The sequence below is a fragment of the Castor canadensis genome, chromosome 13 (genome assembly GCF_047511655.1).
Source record: "Castor canadensis chromosome 13, mCasCan1.hap1v2, whole genome shotgun sequence".
Lineage (NCBI taxonomy): Eukaryota > Metazoa > Chordata > Mammalia > Rodentia > Castoridae > Castor > Castor canadensis.
The window spans coordinates 18584618-18604789 of record NC_133398.1 but is presented as its reverse complement, the minus strand read 5'-3'; the positions used below and the strand labels follow the sequence as shown (position 1 = coordinate 18604789).

Below are 20172 nucleotides of genomic sequence, written 5' to 3'. Positions count from 1 at the left end.
CCTAGCCAACAGCTTGACTGCTGCCTTAAGACATTATGAACCAGAGGACCTAGCTAAGCTGTGCTTTGTACTTCTGATTCACAGGACTGTGAGATAATACATAAGTGTTGTTTTAAGTGGCAAATTTTAGAGTTCATTTGTTATACAGTAGCCCTAATTTTATATTACTTCATGAAAATTCCCATAATTATAAACCTCTAGACTCAGACTAATTTGGTTAAGATGTATGAGAATTTTAACTGTTTATATATTCTGCTCCATATTCTGTAAGCGAGACATTTCTCTCCTCAGAATTCAGTTGCTAACGTGGGAAGACAAGAAGACTATTTTGTATGGAATAAAAATAACAACAACAACAATGACAATACTAGCTAACCTTCACTGACCACTTTACCAGGTAGGACCCTAAAATCCTTTAGTCATCTAACATCCACATTTGTATGTGGTAGATAACTACTATCATCTCCATTTCATAGAGGAGAAAAGTGAAGTACAGAGATGTTAAGTAAGTTGCCCAAGGTTATAGTTTTGTTAGTTGCAGGAAGTTACCAAGCATTACTTCAAATCATCTTTCTCATTTATACCCCAAAGTAACCTTCAGGTGAGTGGAACTGGGGTTCTATCTGATTCTAACACACTTCCACTTTCTGTATAAGAAAACGTATTTTTAATAACAACAAATGTAATACAATGAACAGTAGTACAGTTTAGGTAAAATGCTAAGTCTTTTACATTCATTTGTTCAACAATATTGTGAGTTAGCTATCTTATTTATTTATTTAGTACTGGGGTTTGAACTCAGGACCTTGCTCTTCTTGCTAGGCAAGCTCTCTACCACTTCAGCTATGCCACCAGCCCTTTTTGCTTTTAGTTATTTTTCAGATAGGGTTTTGTGCTTTTGCCCAGGGTCAGCCTTGAACCTTTATCTTCCTATCTATGCCTTGAGTAGCTGAGATCACAGAGGTTTTTGCTTCTTCCCCTTTCCTTAGCTCCTGGCAACTCTGGTATGTTCACTGCATGAAGACATGCAATTTGATGACTTCTCATAAAAGACATTCCTTCAGGTTGTAGTGATTCATTTACCTATCATCTTTACAGTGGGCTTTGAACTTCCTGAAGGACATTACTTGCTTGCAGCCACATGTGTTAGCACAGAGTCCAACATAGAAGATTTGTTCAGTAAGTGAGTCATACTCAGAAATGTGACCTGAGGCAAATCACATTCGCTGTCTGACTTAGAGCTATTCTACTACAAAATGACTCAGTGCAATGAGTCAGGTAGGAACTGGTCATATTTTGAGCACTACCAACATATATGTCAGAGATATTTATATGTCATAATTAATTCTCTCTACAATTCTTCAAGTAAACCATATTAGCTTCATGTTACAAAAAAGGGAACAGAGGCTCAGAAAGATTAAATAGCTTGCTTACAGTCACCCACTATGAAGTGGTAGAGCTAATAGTACAAATCCATTCTAGTTAGGCCTACACGATGCTCCAAATCACTATTCCAAAGATGAACCACATCTTACAACATGAGGTATTTTTCCATTTTACTGAGTAAGGTTTGTTTATACAACTCAAAAGAGATGATAGGAAATCAAGGAATATGTGGAAAATTATGACTGTTCCTATGAGTAGATAGAGTAATCCTGTCAAAACAGAGGTTCTCACTTGAGAAGTTCTGAGCAATACCACCAGAAAAGAGCAGAAATTGCCCTCTGCCCTCATTTTTTACCGTATTGGAGGTTCAGTATGGCTTGTTATTTTTTCCACTAGAAAGGTAGGGAGGGCTTCAGGACAGGGGCTTGAGACACTTCTACTAGCTACTGTGTTGTAGGTGGGAGATATGGGAGAGTTGCTGTCAAATGGTTTCTAACTTGTGCTTTCTTCTCAGACCAGGTGGGGAGAATTAGTACACTATTTGCTAAAAACAATATTAACAGCCCAGAGTTTCAATTCAGGACTGTTCATATATACATATATGAACATATAATATGATGTATACACACATACATATATATATATACACATGTATAGATATGTGCAATGTATATAGTACATGTATGAATGCATGTAAATTGATATTTCTCCAATCACAGAGAAGTTAATAGTACTCCTGAAACTCTAAGGATAAAAACTCAAGAACGCCTTTAAAGAATTCTCTTTTGTCTTTAAAAAATAGTGTTTCTTTTTAATGTTTAAAATTCTTAACAAATGAATTAATAACCACACTTCCCACAAAATCTCAGAGTAAAATAAGTACTCTGGGGAACTGCACTCATTTTTATTCAGTAGCTTTGCATACTCTGGCAAAATATTAGCATTCCTCTTACACGGAGATATTTTAAAAATACTTTTTGTGCAGCCTGTTAAATACTATTTATTCAGCATTTTAATGTAATGGTTTTTCATTTAACATTTAAACCATCTGTGTCAGTTTCTTGTACTGCAGTAACAAACTACCGCAAAGTTGGTGGCTTAAAACAAGAGAAATTTATTCTCTCACGGCTCTGGATGCTAGAAGTCTGAAGTCAAGGTGTCATCAGGGCCATGATCTCTAAGAAGACTTTAGAGGAAGATTCTGCCTTGCTTCTTTCATCTTTTGATGACCCCAGACATTCCTTGACTTGTGACACCAACCATATTGGATTAAGGGCCTGCCCCACTCCAGTATGATGTTATCTAAGACAACCTTATTTAAAATAAGGTCCTGGGGATTAGACTTTCAACATATGTAACTGGAAGACACAAGTCAACTGATAACACCATCCTTTGAGTTAAATTTTTTTCCTTCATTTTCTATAAAACAGGGATAACAGGCTGGATATGTTGGCACCTACCTGTAATATCAGCTACTTGGGAGGCAGAGATCTAGAAGATCCTGGTTTGAGGCCAACCCAGGGAAAAAGTTAGCAAGACTCCATCTCGATCAATAAGCTGTCCAAGGTTCTGTCTGTATCCACCAGTTGTCAATCTTGATTAAAATCTGCTCTAGGCAATTCAATCTCCAACTGGACTCCCTTGTTAGCCCAGTTCTGACTCAGTCTCTTTCTGTCTGCTCAAACTCTATGTGGCTCTGGATTGCAAGTGTAGCACTGAGGTCTCAGATAGCCAGAGAGCTAGCTCTAGACCAATCTAAGAATCAAGAACTCTGAGGCCTGTTCAGAGGTGAACTGTTCAGTGTGAACTGAAGTTCTGTAAAGAACCAACATTGGTGTTGAAGATTTACAGACTTACTGACTAGATCTTCATGACTGTGAAGAGATGGAATGTTGGAATGTTGCAGATCTAGAGTCAAAATTATCTTGGGCTATTTTTAGTCCCTTTAATAGCCATTTGCTAACAACCACTGTATCTAACCTAACATCCTATGACTATTAGGTTAAACTTGAATGTATTGTTAAACTTTGTAGACTACTAGTTTACATCACCTCTAAAGTTAAGAATGTTATAACATCCAAAACCTATAGAAGAGATTTTCTGCTGTGCTGGTAGCCAGTCTGCCTGATGCCCCCAGCAATGTATTTGGTAAATACATTTTTTTGTGACTCTCTTTTGTTCTGTGACTATAAAAATATATGTAAACTCTTCCACAGTGGGACATGTCATTCAAGGTAACCTGAATCCCAGTTTGGGAGCAACAGTCACTCATACTGAGTTCACAATAAATTCTTATTTCCTTTGGAACAAGAGCAGTGTTTTATATTGACCAATGCTATGAAGTATGCTAACTAAACCTCGTGCCCCCCACCCCATATCTAAAATGCTACAGGCTACTGGGTGCCAGTGGCTCAAGCCTGTAAACCTACCTACTCAGGAGACAGAGATCAGGAATCAGGAGGATCACTATTCAAAGCCAGCCTGGGCAAATAGTTCATGAGACCCTATCTTGGAAATAGCCAACACAAAAGAGCTGGTGTGAGTGGCTCAAGTGGTAAAGCACCTGTCTAGCAGGTATGAGGCCCTAAGTTTAAACCTCAGTACCATCAAAAATGAATAAATAAATAACATGCTAGAGGCTGGAGATTATGGAACTAGCAGCCAAGATGGTGTAAGGGCTATTAGCAAATTTTTAAAAAGTTACCTTTAATTAAATGCAAATCATTCATAATCTCAACTAATCCTTACATCAAATATCATCTGCACTGGGAGATAAAAGAAGTAAGCAGAAAGATTAAAAAGGTTGAGAGGGTGAATTCTCAGAATTAGGTTTAAATCTAGGCCTTGACACTTAGGAACTAGTTAGTGGCTTTGCTAATTAATCATCTAAGCCTCAGTTACTTTGTCAAACGGTTATAATGAGTATTAAGTAAATTATGCAGATGAAATACTTAATTGTAGTCAGTCCAGGGTTCAAAGATGTTAGTTTTGTCATTGTTTTTGTTTGTTGTTTTATCATTGTGCAGGAACACATAGCTAAGTGGAATTTTGTATCCCAAAAACATACTTCAAACTCCTTTTTGTCCCTAAACTGGACAGTGTGGTCACATTCAGAAGAAGACAACTGGTACAACTGCCCCCAAACTACCTTAAAGATTCCTTAGGTCCTGGCCAGCTAGCAGGACAGATCACCTTCCCCATTCCCCAAAGGTAGTCTTGGGTATGGGCTCCTAGGTATTTCCAACTACAGGGAAAGGAACAGCGGTGTTTCCCCACATTTACCTCTGCCCAGGGCCTCCCATCTGAGTAGGCATACAACTCTTAAACAAGAGCTGTATGTTAAAAACTTGTCTCTAGTAAGACAAGTAATGTGTCACAGGCAGAAATACAAGGCCTGGGGCTCTGTCCTTCCAAGGGAGTCAGGTTGTGTGCTTGTCTTCCTTTGCCCATTTCTGAGCTGGGAAAGCTGAGGTTCAGAGAGGCCTTTCTGCCAGGTGCCCAGACTTTCTTGAAGACTGCTGGGGGGTAGGGAGTTCACGGTTTATAGAAGGGTAAGACCTAGAAACTGGAGTCAGACGCAGGAGTTCTCGCTTGGCTTCCGCCTCGCTGAGTGAACTTGGGCGCGCTCTTTTCGCCCATCGGCCTCCATTTCTTCTTCAGTTGGAAGGCAAGCTGAATCCGCCCCTAGCAAAGGCCTCCAGCTGTGGGAGGAGCTCTGGCCCCAGGGCGCCGCCGGGACGGGAGCGCTCGGGCCGCACGGGCCTACAAGCCCCAGAATGCCTCGGGGAGGGGGCGGGAGCTGGGTGATGAACAGGCAGTTCTGCGAATTAGCGCCTAGCGAGGGGGCGCCCGGTGGCGCGTGCGCAGAGGGCGGTGGCGGGCGGGTGGGCTGGCAGCGGTGGACGCGTCGGAGCCGCGGGCGGTCAGGTAGGGGGTGGGAAGGAGGGTTGGGGACCAGAGGCCGCGGACGGAGTCGCAGGTGGTGTGTGAATGTTAGGGTGAGGGGACCCATGCCCCAGTGGCAGAGTCTGAGAACCGGATTGCACGGGCAGGACCGGGGTGGGGGTGGGGTGTGGTTCTGAGATGCAGGCTCGGGAGGGATTTGATGGGGTTGAGATTGGAGGAGGTGCACCTGGGGGAGGGGAGCTAGGGGATCTGACAAGATTCGCAGTTGCAGCCAGTCGGGAGGTATGAGGTAATGTTGGGGCCCTGCGGAGAGACGGGGTTTAGTATCTGTAGATGAGAGGGAGGGAACCTGAAGCCCTTGAGGAATCTGGGTGCAGAATTTTAAAAAGAGGGAGGAATTGGGGGAGAGGGGCTCTTGATGAGACTTGGGGTGCAGAACCCCAGGAGATCTGAGGACTCTGGGGCCGCTAGTCGTTGGGGGTGGGGCAAGATCTGAGATAAGAGGAAGGTGGGTCTAGGGCGATCTTAATTGCTAGAAAGAAAGGGATTTCCGGAGTGGGGTCTGGGAGAGTTGAGGGGTGAGTTCCTGGGAGAATCATTTAGAAGCAGTACCCTGTTAGTAAAAAGGACGAACCTGGCAAGGGTTTGAAGGCAACACGTGATGGTAGGATGAGTAGTTGAAAGAAAGCAGCGATTGGAGATGGGAAATGCCGGAGATGGGAGCTCACATGAAAAGAGGGCAGAAATCCGAGGTGTAGGATTTGGGTGCCGAGCTGGAATACAGGGTTGAAGGCCACAGAGATTTGGAAACAGGGATCAAAGGATATGTTAGGGATTTCGGGGCATATGAGTGAGTGATTGGTTGAGGGTTGCAAGGTTGCTAAATACAGCTCAAAAGATTGAGTTTCAATATTGAAAGAGGGTTGGCTACAAGGATTTGGAGAGAATTGAATGGCTGGTAGAGATGTCATAACTGGGCTGAAGAATTCAAAAGCAGGGTAGATTTGTGGGTTACTCAAGGAATTTTCTTGAAGTTTCTGCATAGGAAGCAGAGGGAGTTCCCGGGACCCAAGGACCTACAAGTGACTTATGAATAAACTATATATGAGTGTATGAAGTTTTAAAAAAACTCGGGGGTTCAGGAATAAATACGTAAGTCTTCAGAGATCCTGAAGGAGAGTGACATACCCTGTGAGGGGCAGAGCCTTCCTTACTTACTAAAAACCCCTTATACTGAGACAGGCCTGGTACTACTATTAACTCTAGTCTGACTATCCCATGCTTCTCACTGCCCACCCATAGTGATAGGCTTTGGGGAAGAAGAGAGTGGTTCATACAGGGGTGAAGTAGGAAAGTATTCAATGTTTTCTCCCTACTCCTTCCTTCTCTGTACCCCCAAGCTGTGATAGCAGATGTAAGAAACATAAAGGGGAATTAGTGGAGCATTGTTTCAGTCCTGAATTAATCCTATACAAGGTCTAGTATAGCCTGAAGAACCAGTGGCTCTGTGAATGAGGTGTTAGAGATGGATGGAACTTTCTCATTTAGTCCTGTGCCATTTTCTAAAGTCATGGTTCCAGGAGTGATTTTTCCTCCCAAGGATATTTGATAATATCTGGAAGCATTTTTAGTTGTTACAATTGGGATGGAGTATACTGTTGGCATCTACTGGGTAGATACCAAGGACCACTGTTATTATAAGCATGGAACAGCATGCACAACAAAGCATTATCTGGCCCAAAATGTCAATAGTGCCAAAGTTGAGGGACATTGCTCTAGAGTCCTGTATTCTGTGTTCAGATCCTGATCTTACCTCTTCTTGACTGTGTTTCTTGAATGAGTTACTTAACCTCTTAGTGATACCTTGGCTTTTCATAAAATGGGGTTAATGGCAAAACCTGTGTCATAGTGAAATAAATCAAGGCACCAAGTGTCTGGGACATAGTGCTTAAAATTTAATAATTTTTTGTTTTTATACTTACTTTCTTAGTTTTCATAACAACCCCTCTCTAAGTAGGCTCTTTTACATCCACTTTTACCGATGAATAAACTAAGGCTTAGGAAAGTGATGTTTAGGGTTCCATAATTAAAAATGGCAGAGTTAAGCTCACATTCAGATCTGTATATTCCCCTCTTTCCTTGCTTCTTGGCTGAGACTGGCTTACTCTTATTTTCTTAGCCCATTCTTCTGTAATGAAAAGGAAGATTGCTCATTGTCACTGAATATCAAATTGAACTGTAAAGGGGGAGGGGATGTCAGTGGTTTTGATTAGGTAGGGAGGAGCTCTAGACTTTGTTTTTTGGTTTGCTCTTAAACCAAAACCGTATAAGGGACTACAAAGTGAGGTATGAAGGCTATTGGCTTGAAAAAAAAAAAAAAAAAAAAAACGCTTCCAAGCAAGGTCTCAGGCTGAAGACAGTTATTTCCAAAGGAGAGAGATTACTCTGTATGATCTCTTTTGGGCATATTTCCTCTGGGACAGAATCTGTCAACTCCAAGTCTAGCTACAGCATTGCTAAAGCCAGTTTAGAAACAAAGCTGGATTTGAGGGCAAGAAACTTAGCTGAAATATCCAAACACATCCCTTAAGAAAATATATAGTGGGAATTGAGTCAGCCTGGAAATCAGAGGCTTCAGGCTAGGCTCTTTACTTTACTGCTTTTGTCTGTGTGATCTTTGTCAAACACTTGTCTTATAAGCCTCTATCTATTAAAAATACAATTAACTGCATTTGTTGAGTGCTTATTAATGTGCATTATCTCAGTAGATCCTGCCAGCGATCTTGGTGATAATCTAGATGTTAATCCTTATTTTATAGGTGAGAAACCTAATGGGTTAAAAGACTTATCTTAGGCTACATAGCAAGTGGCTAAGCAGGGACGCAAACCAAGTACTGTTTGACTCATAAATTCTACTTGTTTCATTCCAAAACTTAAGGGCCCCTCTTAATACTTAAGAGCTTATGTCTGGAGACTGATTAGAAGCCAAAAGTTTATAAGGATCCTGAAGGGGAGCATTGCATGCACACAAATGTGTTGCGTTTTGTGGCACTCCCTTTATTATGTCTTTCTGGTAAAACTATCCAATTTAATAAAAGTCATTCCTACTTGCTTTTACCAACCTCTTAGCCAGATTCTGCCTGGAAGTAAAGTTAGTATAGGGAAGTATAGGTAGTTTAGGTAGTTAGGGTAGTATAACACATCTTTTGAGTGTGGTTTTATGGCTAGGAATTTGGGCATTTCATTTCTGTTCTACTATTTACCAGCCCTAAGGCCTTGGACAGGTTACTTTTCTCTAAGCATTGTTTTCTTTATTTATAAAGAGTAATAACACATCCTTCACATAGTTATGAGAAAAAGAACGATGTACAAAAGGTGCCTACCACTAAATAAATAGTTTTCTCAGAGGTAGCAATTATAAGACAAAAGTAAAGCTGGAGGGATCTAAATGTTGGGCTGGCAAATTTTGGTGACCCTAAGGGGTGTTTGCCAGTCTTCCCCAAATCCCATCCCTGTTGGACCTTTTCCAGTATCTGCTTCTTATTTCTTTTATCCAAAAAAAGAAAGTCTTGTGATTAATGAACATTCATTATATGCAAAGAAAGGAACTATGAGAATTGAATGGGTGAAGATGAGTTGGAAAACCCCTGAGAAATGGCTGTTGATTTTTCCCTTGTCTTATATTCTTGTTCTTTGAGTCATATTGGCAATATAGGTTTCAACTAAAGGTTTGTAGTAGATACAAGGGAATCTTTTTTTTTTTTTCTGGTGGTCCTAGGAATGGAACCCAGAGCTGAGCCCCAGCCAAGGGAAACTTTTTAGCTCTTGTAGTTTTTGAGGAAGACAAACACAGGCACACATTTTTCTAGCAAATGCTGTTGTTGATTTAACTTAACCTTGACTTAGTTTAGCTAAAGTTTCTTTTTCTGCAAACATTTTCTTCTAGGTTGTTTTTTGGGGGCATGCCTGTGTCTGCCAATAAGCCCTTACTTGTTGAGTTTATCTTAGCTGTCTGTAGTGTTTTAAATGCCCTGAATAAACTGAATTTCATCAGAATCCTCTCCTGCAAAACAGACTTGGGTGAGTATCAAGTGGTTACCATGAATGACCTTTGTGGCATGGTTAGTATTCTGTTGAAATGCCTGAGGAATAAATACAGTTTAGAAAGCTGACATGAAAGGAAATGTGATAAACCTTAAAAAAAAAAAAAAAGTCAAACCATGGTAATGTATTAATAGTAGAATGGACCTTTATGTCTTATGAAAAGAATTGTAGTATTTTACATGTGATGTAGTTTTTTAGGTGAGAGCTCTATTCATGTTTGCTTCTCAAAATTGAATCTCCAGTGCTTTACATGAGCATTGACTCTTAGTAGGTGCTTAGTAAAGATGTATTTAATTAATTGCTTTAAGGTTCTTCAGTTTTGCTCATGCTCAAAGCCCCCAGGGACTGATAATGGGCATAGTAAATAGAGACATTTAGAGAACTGTCCCATGATAGAGACTTAAGCATTGGATGAAGATGTGAAACCTTGGGTCAATTCTTAACTTTTGATTCTGAGATCAGATTTTTAAAAATTTTTAAGAAGGCTTGGAATTTTTATTATTTAAGTGTATGTATCTAATGCCTTAGGTATAGTTGCCTATTGAAAATTGCCTATTCATTTTTTCTCAGGCTGGGTAGTAGCAGTGACAGGCAATAGCTATTGCTGTTACTGCTGCTAATAATAATAAGGAAACTATTATTTTCTGTGTAGTTGATTGTATGCCTGACTTGGTACTGTACTAAGTGTTTGACACACATAATCTCACTTAATGGTTGCAGTAACCTTGTAAGAAAGTACTGTGTTAAAGCCTCATTTCATAACTAAACTAAGACCTAGAGCTGTTAAATAACTTACCTAGGTCTCCACAGTAAGTAGAAGAGCTGGGATTTAAATCCAGTATGCCTGATTCCTGAGGGCATGTCCTTAGTCTATATAATACTGCTCACTCACAGCTCAGGACTTTTAGTCCTTGTTCTGCCATATGATTTATGAGTGGTTAATTTTTGCCCTCCTGGTCTCAGTTTCCTCATTTATATTACTCTTTGAGATCACTAATTCTAGCCTTCCATAGTTAGCTGGAAGGAGCTACAGCGGTTTATTTTTTGGTTAAGAAAAGTTGTGAACTCTTACTCATTAGTTTCTAGCCTGAATAGCTAGCATTTTAAATCAAATCCCTCCAAGGCTGACCAGTCCTTTTATTAATCTTCATATACCTTTATATGCCATGAAAAAAAAAAAGGTTCTTCATCCTTTCAAAATTTAGTTTGTAAACTGAATTCTTTGTTAAGACTAGTTCTGGTTATTTTATATACTATTCTTGACTGCTATTAAAATTATGGCAAATAGCATCCTTTTATGTATTATCCCTCCTTATCACATGATTTTTTTAATAAACTAAGAAAATAGGACTAGAGTGGTTAAGTAACTTGCCACCTGTTCCAAACTTATAATTGGTACTGCTAAGATATGATCCCAGTTGTGTCTGACTTCAAGGTTTATGCCATTTTGTTTTGTTTGCTTTTTGTACTACCTGGTTACTTATTTCTTCAACTGGGGAAAACCCCATAGTGCTAAAAGAGGCTAAGGCTGGTGTACAGTTACAGAATTTTCCTGGTGTCTTAGGTCAGCCAGAGCAGAAACAGCTTACAGGCTATAGTCTCATCCGGAGTCAGAGGTGCTGGTGTCAGTATGAGATGAGTAGTATAAATCATAAACTCAGAAGGATAAGGGAAAGGGTAAACAGGTTAGATGAAGTGGAAGGGTAAGATGTGGGCGTACAAAGTCCACAAAAGGAAATGTGCTTAAAAGATTGTGGAGGCAGCCAAGATCATAAATAGCATGTTGGAGTTTCATTCTGGTTGGACAGAGATTCTCCTAGCTGACAGAAATAAACAGCATACTTAAAGGTTTGGGTGATGAGATAATTTCTTTCACTGTGTAGTCTTTTTGGGAAAATTGAGCTTCCGTATGAACCATTCTCAATGTAATGACCAGATGTGCCCTTCTGGAGGAGAGAGGCTGCATTTGCCTGTCTTTTAGTTCCATTTCAGGCTAAGAACTTTCCGAAAGCTATATTTCCAGGTCGAAGGCTTTCCATGCCTAATGCTTTAGTGATGGGTACTTAAGTTGCCGTGCCAAAGTATGGCAGCTTCAGGGCAGGAATTTTTAACATCCCTTGAGAACCTGGTAAAGCTGTAGACATCTTTTGGTATGGATGTGGGCATAGTAAATCCATTTTTATAAACTGATGGTTGAGACAGAGAGGCAAGAAGCTTTTAAATTGAAGGAGATGGTATGATATCCACAAAGCTTGGAAAACAATTTGCTGGTATTTTTACAAGTTGGCAGACTTGTTTAATTAGCTGATCTGTGCCAGCTCTGGGAAGAACAGATGTCCCTGCACATTGTAAGGTAACATGCTCTGGATCCAAACACCAAATGTTGCCCTCAGTCTGTTGTCCCAGATGATGGAGGAGAGAACAAAGCTATTGGTTTAGAACTGAGAAGGTTTGCATGGATCCTGAGTTGAGGTTTCTTTCAGTATTTCCATACCATTGCCCCTAGACCCATGGCATTTTAGGAATTCAGCATTAGCAGTTTCAGATATCCATAGGAGACCATTTAGACTCTTGATAGGTGACAGTTTGTTATTTTGTTGAGACATGGATTTGAGGCATAATAGGTTGCAAGGCTAGTGTGTGGGAGTGGTTCACTCAGCTAATAAATCAGGCTAACCCTCTCTAGCAGCTGAATCTCATAGCTATGTTAATGTTCTTTCCTTGAGGAGAAAATTGTATGTTATAAGGCAACATTTCCCAGAGCACAGTCTAAAGAACACCTGTTAATAAGTGTTATATGGTGGTAAGAGAAATAGCTTGAAAGTAATGTTGAGTTAAACAAACTAAAAATGTGAGTTCTGCAAGCTATCACCATGGTGGAGCTGTGTGACCTTGAGTCAATTTTTCTGAACTTTAGTTTTCTCATCTATAAAATAGGATAATAAAAATATTACTTACTTTATATTGTCATTGAGAGGATTAAATGAGATTAAGTCTATTAAATACTTGGTAATGGTATCTATTACATCCTAGGCAGTAGATGACTACTAGATGAATTCCTTCACAGGAGAGGGATTTCTAGGAGGTAGGACTGACTAGATAAATTGTGTGTTTCTGCTGTAGAGTATTTGTCCGATTGCATTCTGAAACTAATGATGTTGTGATATATATCTCTACATTGACTCCCTTTCTGGATGCCTGGAAAAGTTGACAAGGCCGGCAAAGCTTTTCTCACCTAGCTACATTGTCCTTAAAATCAAGCTAACTTGCTCTCCACCTCCTCCTTCTCCTTGATGGCTGACCATCTATCACCAGACTGCACAGGTATAGCTATAAGATTTACATTTAAGAAGGGCTGCATTTATCCACATGCTTCACCTTTCTAGATGTATTCATTCTAATTTTGGGTATAAAATTGGCAGTGATATAGCATGAGCATATGTGTATCGAGGAGAGTGGGAATTCTCATAATTTATACTAGGGGAAGCAGAGAATATTCCAAGCCTGAAATAAACTATCTTAATAAGGAACTACTATTTTTTAAAATCATCTAGGCGTTCACATTTGGCCAGTTTAGCTCATCACCATTCTACCATAATCCACTCTGTTTTCAAATCTTAGCAGTTGTACTTCTGGAATATTGCTCAAATACATCTTTCCACTTCTACCTGTTTTTTAGTTCAGACTCACCATTATTCTCCTAGGTATTTTGCTATAGCTTCCAAACTAGTTTCTTTGATGTTTTTCCCCACTCCATTTCAACTTTAAATATCACTTCCCTGCTCCCGAACATTTGTTGCCTCATTGTGCCCTTCAGAATGACTTTCAAAAATCACACATTGCCCTGAATACCTTTTATAATCATCCCAATTGACCTTCCCAAACTTACTCTGTTTCCCGCATATTCTCATACAGTTTTAACTAAGGACATGGAAAAACAGAACAAAGGCTCATTCAAGACTCTTTTTTTAGTGCCAAGCCAAATCTTAGCATTCCATATACTACATGTATTACTTCACTCAGTCCTTACATTAGCCCTGTAAAGGCAGTTTTATTTCCATTTTACAGATCAGGAAAATAAAACCTAGTGAGGCCACGAGTTCTCTGTTCTCTGTTCTCTTTCCAATACACAAAACTTGTCTTTTCCCTACTGTCTAACCTTGTTAAGGCTGTGCTCTTTGCCTGGTATTCCTTTCTCCCATCTCCACATTTCTATGTATTCTCTCAGATACACATAAAGTGCCATCTCCCCTCTTGAAATTCTGACTTCCTTCAAATTAGAATTAATCTATATTACTATCTGTCAAACTTAGTTTATAATTAATTTATAAAACTCTTTTCTATCCTGATTATTTACTTACATGTCTTACCCCCTTTTTTGAGAGTTAGAGATCTGAAGAACAGGGTCTGTATCATGAAAACCTTAGTGTCTAGTACAGTATATGATACCTAGACTAAGATGGGCAGATAAGTGAGTTAGGCAGGAGGACAGATGAGTGGAAAGCATGTATTTTTCTTATCTAATGTTTTGCAAATCACCTAAAGGTAGTGATCAGAACTTTGTATTTCTCTGGATGATTCCTAGGCCCCCAAACATGACACAAAACTCTATGGCGTAATGAAGAGTTTTTCCACACTTTTGCTCACAGTTTTCCTTGCCTCAAATACCTTTATCTCTCATTGCCTCATTTCTTTCAAGACATATCTCTGGAGTGGTACCACTCTGGGCAGCCTTTCCCAGTTCCTCTGACTACCATAGTCTCACAGGATGTCCTGTGAACCTTCATGTTGTTCTTTTTACTATACATAATTTTTGTGTGCTTTTCTCTTAGTTTATGAACCATAAACTGCATAAAGTATGAAACAATCTCTAGCATTTATTACAAGTATACCTTTTACCAGGATCTATATTAAAGGCATCATATTTACCATGTCATTTAACACTTAAAATAAGCATGTAAGGTAGACACCATTATTATGTCTCTGTTACAAATGAGTGTTAAAGAAACTGAGCTTTAGGAAGTTTTAAGTTCCTCCCTGAATTCATATACTATGCAGCACTCCATCTGGTTTGTTTCCTTGTATGGCACTATTGTCTAACACATAGTAGACCTGTTAAGTAAGTGGAGACTGAATAATCATAGCTATTCTTCAAGTATTTCTTGTCGGAAATCATTTATATAGGCAGAAGAAAATGAATAATGGTTTCTTTTTCTCTTTAGCAGAACTTTGACTTTCTGGGGCATGAATACTAAGCTGTTTGGTTCTGGGCTCTGCTAGCACGACCTTTGACAGGAAGAACAATGGCCACTGCAGCGGCATCTCACCTGAACCTGGATGCCCTTCGGGAAGTGCTAGAATGCCCCATCTGCATGGAATCCTTCAGTGAAGAGCAGCTGCGTCCGAAGCTCCTGCACTGTGGCCATACCATCTGCCGCCAGTGCCTGGAAAAGCTGCTGGCCAGCAGCATCAATGGCGTCCGGTGTCCCTTTTGCAGCAAGATTACCCGCATTAGCAGCCTGAGCCAGCTGGCAGACAACCTAACGGTCTTGAAGATCATCGACACAGCTGGGCTCAGTGAGGCTGTGGGACTGCTCCTGTGCCGGGCCTGTGGGCGGCGGCTGCCCCGGCAGTTCTGCCGCAGCTGTGGCCTGCTGTTGTGTGAGCCATGCCGGGAGGCAGAACACCAGCCTCCCAGCCACTGCACCCTTCCTGTCAAAGAGGCAGCTGAGGAGCGGCGGCGGGACTTTGGAGAGAAGTTGACTCGCCTGCGGGAGCTCATGGGGGAACTGCAGAGGCGTAAGGTGGCCTTGGAGGGTGTCTCCAAAGACCTGCAGGCAAGGTATAAGGCAGTTCTTCAAGAGTATGGGCACGAGGAGCACAGGGTCCAAGATGAGCTGGCTCGCTCACGGAAGTTCTTCACAGGCTCTCTGGCTGAGGTTGAGAAGTCCAACAGTCAAGTGGTGGAGGAGCAGAGTTACTTGCTTAACATCGCAGAGGTGCAGGCTGTGTCTCGCTGTGACTACTTTCTGGCCAAGATCAAGCAGGCCGATGTAGCACTGCTAGAAGAGACAGCCGACGAGGAGGAGCCAGAGCTCACTGCCAGCTTACCTCGGGAGCTCACCCTGCAAGATGTGGAGCTCCTCAAGGTAGGTCATGTAGGCCCCCTCCAAATTGGGCAGGCTGTGAAGAAGCCCCGGACAGTTAACATGGAAGACTCCTGGGCCATGGAGGCTGCAGCCTCTGCTCCCTCTACCTCTGTTACATTTAGAGAGATGGACATGAGTCCTGAGGAAGTGGTTGTCAGCCCTAGAGCCTCACCTGCTAAACAGCGGGGTTCCGAGGCAGCCTCCAGTATCCAGCAGTGCCTCTTTCTTAAGAAGATGGGGGCCAAAGGCAGCACTCCAGGTATGTTCAACCTGCCAGTCAGTCTGTACGTGACCAGTCAAGGTGAAGTCCTGGTTGCTGACCGTGGCAACTACCGTATACAAGTCTTCACCCGCAAAGGCTTCTTGAAAGAGATCCGTCGCAGCCCCAGTGGCATTGACAGCTTCGTGCTCAGCTTCCTTGGGGCTGATTTACCCAATCTCACTCCTCTCTCAGTGGCCATGAACTGCAATGGGCTGATTGGTGTGACTGACAGCTATGACAACTCCCTCAAGGTATATACCTTAGATGGCCATTGTGTGGCCTGTCACAGGAGCCAGCTGAGCAAACCATGGGGCATCACAGCCCTGCCATCAGGCCAGTTTGTGGTAACTGATGTGGAAGGTGGGAAACTTTGGTGTTTCACTGTTGACCGAGGAGCAGGGGTTGTCAAGTACAGCTGCCTTTGCAGTGCTGTGCGTCCCAAGTTTGTCACCTGTGATGCTGAAGGCACCGTCTACTTCACCCAGGGCTTGGGCCTCAATCTGGAAAATCGGCAAAATGAACACCACCTGGAGGGTGGCTTCTCCATTGGCTCTGTGGGTCCTGATGGTCAGCTGGGTCGCCAGATAAGCCATTTCTTCTCTGAGAATGAGGATTTCCGCTGCATTGCTGGCATGTGTGTGGATGCTCGTGGTGACCTCATTGTGGCTGATAGTAGTCGCAAGGAAATTCTCCATTTTCCTAAGGGTGGGGGGTATAGTGTCCTCATTCGAGAGGGGCTTACCTGTCCAGTGGGCATTGCCCTCACTCCTAAGGGGCAGCTACTGGTCTTGGACTGTTGGGATCATTGTATCAAGATCTATAGCTACCATTTAAGAAGATATTCTACCCCTTAGAGGATGAGAAATACCAATCTCTTTTGTTCCCCAGCCAATTTTCCTTCCCTTAGTCTTTGGTTGTTGGTGGTAACTATAGTGTAGACTTGGCCTATGTCATGATTCCATCTGGGTTGTCGTAGAATTTTAGAAACTCTGGTTTTTATTGTTTTTTTTTTTTTAATTTGATACTCTCCTGTACCCACCCCCAATCCAAATTTAGAGCTTTAACTGGTACATTACCCCAAATAGGACACCTGATGGTATTAGCTAAAGTCTGATTAGAAATTAGGCACTTCTGAGGCTTTTGTGAGACAGCCACTTTAGCTCTTTGCCCCTGTGTTTGAAATTTGCCCCTGTATTGAATCTTTCTTGATTTTCTCCTTTTGGCTTTGATGTCCCTAGTCCATTGTTTCTTTCCTATTATAATGGTCTTCATTAGTGATACTTTCTCTTCATCTCTGATTGCTTTCTGTGTGCATGCTCTAGTGGGATCTGTTTTGCCCTTCAGTGATATGCCTGTAGCATGATGTCTCAGGTTTGATCACCTTTACTAATATGGAAGTGCATTCATTAAGTGCCACCAAGGATGATGCCTGGTCCCTTTGGGAAGCAGTACCTCTTGGCTGGAGGATTTGTGCCATCTCTCATTCCAGATGTGCCAGAGAATGGATTGATCCTAGTTGATTAGTGTTGAAGACTGCAGTCTGGAAATTGCTTGCCTTGTAAAGGAGCTCATGGATTAGAGTTAAGCCACAGCATAGGAAGATGAGGATAAGCAAACATTGATACTAATATAGTCAGCAAACTTAGTAGTCTCTAGGGCTTAGCACTTTCATACACTTTCCACTGACCTGTGCTAAGAGTTGCCTGAGGAACTGTACAACACAAACCAGGAAGGTAGACACATCATTTTCATTATTAAAACAACAGTGTGTTGGGTAGTTACTATGTATTTTACTCAGTGAATGTATACTGTTTGGTTTTGGGATTTATTTCTTCTGTTAAGCATTAAATAATTGATAACTGTTTCATCACTGGTGGTCATGTCTTATTTAAGCATGGGACTTGAAAAATGAAAAAAAGGGTAGATTTTACCATGCCACTTTGTTTTCTTATCTGATAGTACATTCTTTAAGAGCATAGGAATCAAAACTCAGTCAAAAGTACCATTATATAAAAGTAATCCAAATCTCATTCCCACGTAAATATGGACAGAAAATATGAACAGAATCATCACCCCTTAAAGGTGCTCATAATTGAACCTCTACTATATGTTTAGTTCTTGTAATTACAGTTCAAAAAAAGATAGTCTTGTACATTTAAGACCAGAAGTAAGTGAGAAAATTTGTGTCAAGATTCCACAGGCTTTGGTGTTTAATAAGCAACATATCTGGCTCGTTATGTGCAGGGATGATGGCAAGGCAAAGAGCTAGTCCCTTGTTTTCACAGAAACAAGATCTTTAAACTGAGCTGCTCAAACTTATATTTTGGTGGCAGTGGTTTTTTGGGTTTTTTCTTTTTTTTTTTTTGAGGGGATGTTGTTGGCTTGTTTGTTTTTCCCTTTGGCATGTGTTGTGATAGCTGCCAAAGGATAGGTAAAGAGGTAATTAAAGTGATGTTGAAGTAGTCTGTCTTATCATCTGGAGAAGACTCCAACTTCTGATTATGAAATTGCATCCGATTTTCAAAGATTGTGTAATTGAGAGGAAATTGATCCAATTAAAACTGCATCACAAATGACTACTTGTTATTAGTCATTTTATCTGTGGTGGCATTCAGCAGCAGGAGATGTGTCTTTGTTGTCAATGGGAAACTTGCAGAGGCAATAACAGCAAGCAAGGCCTTTGCCACATGGTTTGCAGTGGAGAAATGAATATAATATTGTGGGTTGGTTTGAGATAAAAAAGGGCAAGAATTCTCCAGCTGCCTGTGCTTTTGGGAGGAAGTGCTATCACTGATTGGCACTCAGCGTTTAGGTCTATCTATCTCCTTCTCTAAACTGCAGTCATGCCTTGGCCCTCAAGTAAAGCAAGTATCTGCTGACTCAAAGTGTGGTCTAAATGGTTTTGTTTCTCTTTCCCTTTCGATTTGAATATTTTAGACTGGGCTTAGTATAGTCCATTTTCAGTTATCTGCCATGTTGACTAAATTACAAAGTATGGCTCCAAGAAACTAATTTACTCAATTATAACAGTTGGATTTTGTTTTTTTAAAACAGCAGTACTAAAGTCTTATATGAAAGTCCATAGTATAAAATAGATCAAAGACCAACTATGTTTAAAGCAGATTTATGGGGCTGTCCTCACCACACTTTCCGTGCTACCATTGCAAAATTTTTGTGAATCTAGAGAATAACTTTCTGAATCTTTAAGCTACGGCATTGCTAACTTTCCAGTTCCATCTTACTAGCCACATGGCCTGGACAAGTCACTTAACTCTTTCTCTTCTGGAAAATGTCAGAAATGACCTCTGCCTCCAAGAAAGGTATGAAAAAACGTGAAAATACCTGGCTCAGTTCCTGGAATCCTCAATAAATGATGTCTGTTATTAAATTCTTTTATTGAGTTGCACACTGGTGATATGAGGTGGCCCAGCCACTCCAAACAATACTTTTCTTGCCTGTCTTTTTTCTTTACAGGTTTCTAGTTGGCAACCAAAACTGATCTCAGGCATTTCCTCCCTCCTAGCCACAAGTCTCCAAATAAATCTATTCATCTGTTCCTTTCTATTGCTATTTCATTTTTCTGGTACTGTATAAATCACTTTGTTACTATTATTTGCCCATATATCTGAGCTTTACTGAAGGCTGACTAATCTCTCACTACCAGTATGTAACATGGAGCCTAGTATAAAATATATCATCTTATTTAATTCTGTCAGTCATCTCCTTGACTTGATGGCAACTCCAGTAATCTTAGGCTTGCTGGTACAGCCCCTTTTATCGGATAAAAAGGTATTCTCAGATAAGTGCTTTTAAAGGTGAATAAGAAAAGCTAATAGCAAACAAGGTAGTTAAAATCCTTCCGTATATGATTCTGAATAATTATATAGAATTTTAAATATTAAAGCGTTGATTAATTCAGTTTTTATGGACCACTTGTTTTAGGCCAGGCACGCTGCCAGCTGTTTAAAAAAGAAAAACTTAAAGTGATACTAATGGGATTACTTTTTCATAAACTGTTCCACAGTCTTTCTTGTCTAAAATACAGTATTCTGTCACTGGACTTCTTCAAAGACTGTATCAATCCCAATGTACACTTCAGTCTGAGATACTCTACAGAAGAGTACTCCATTGTTCCAATCAGTGGAATAAACATGGTTTGAGTTTGACAGTGTTTTCATGAGTAGGTAAGTAAGTAAGGCAAATAATCCTTAAGTAGATGTATGTTTTGTTTAGTACTAATTAATGGCCTCTTAAGGAGTGGAGAGCTACTCTGGTCTGTAAGAGAGTAATGGAAGGCAGAGCTTAATATGAGACTCACATCTTTACCCTACCTTTGACTAGGATGCTGATTTACACTCAGGATAT

General features: G+C 40.7%; 2 protein-coding genes across 13 annotated transcripts in view; one reads left to right on the top strand and one right to left on the bottom strand.

The window, feature by feature from the left end:
- The window catches only part of Astn2 (astrotactin 2), an 888234-nt gene that overhangs the window by 200324 nt on the left and 667738 nt on the right, over nt 1–20172 (bottom strand). The window lies entirely within an intron of this gene.
- On the top strand, nt 5244–17674 carry Trim32 (tripartite motif containing 32). 8 transcript variants are annotated; one of them, XM_074051161.1, is made up of 4 exons: nt 5264–5313; nt 9239–9372; nt 12604–12720; nt 14622–17674. In XM_074051161.1, exon 4 carries the CDS (start codon nt 14700–14702, stop codon nt 16659–16661), a length of 1962 nt encoding a protein of 653 aa, XP_073907262.1. In that variant the 5' UTR covers nt 5264–5313; nt 9239–9372; nt 12604–12720; nt 14622–14699; the 3' UTR covers nt 16662–17674. The 8 variants fall into 8 exon arrangements, with proteins under 8 accessions (XP_020039694.2, XP_020039692.2, XP_073907262.1 ...); XM_074051159.1 differs by having other exon boundaries at nt 14619–17674; XM_074051160.1 differs by lacking the exon at nt 5264–5313 and adding an exon at nt 5366–5384 and having other exon boundaries at nt 14619–17674.

What these genes read in the sequence shown, in the direction of transcription:
- Trim32 (XM_020184105.2), top strand. Translation starts at nt 14,700, where the DNA reads ATGGCCACTGCAGCGGCATCTCACCTGAACCTGGATGCCCTTCGGGAA.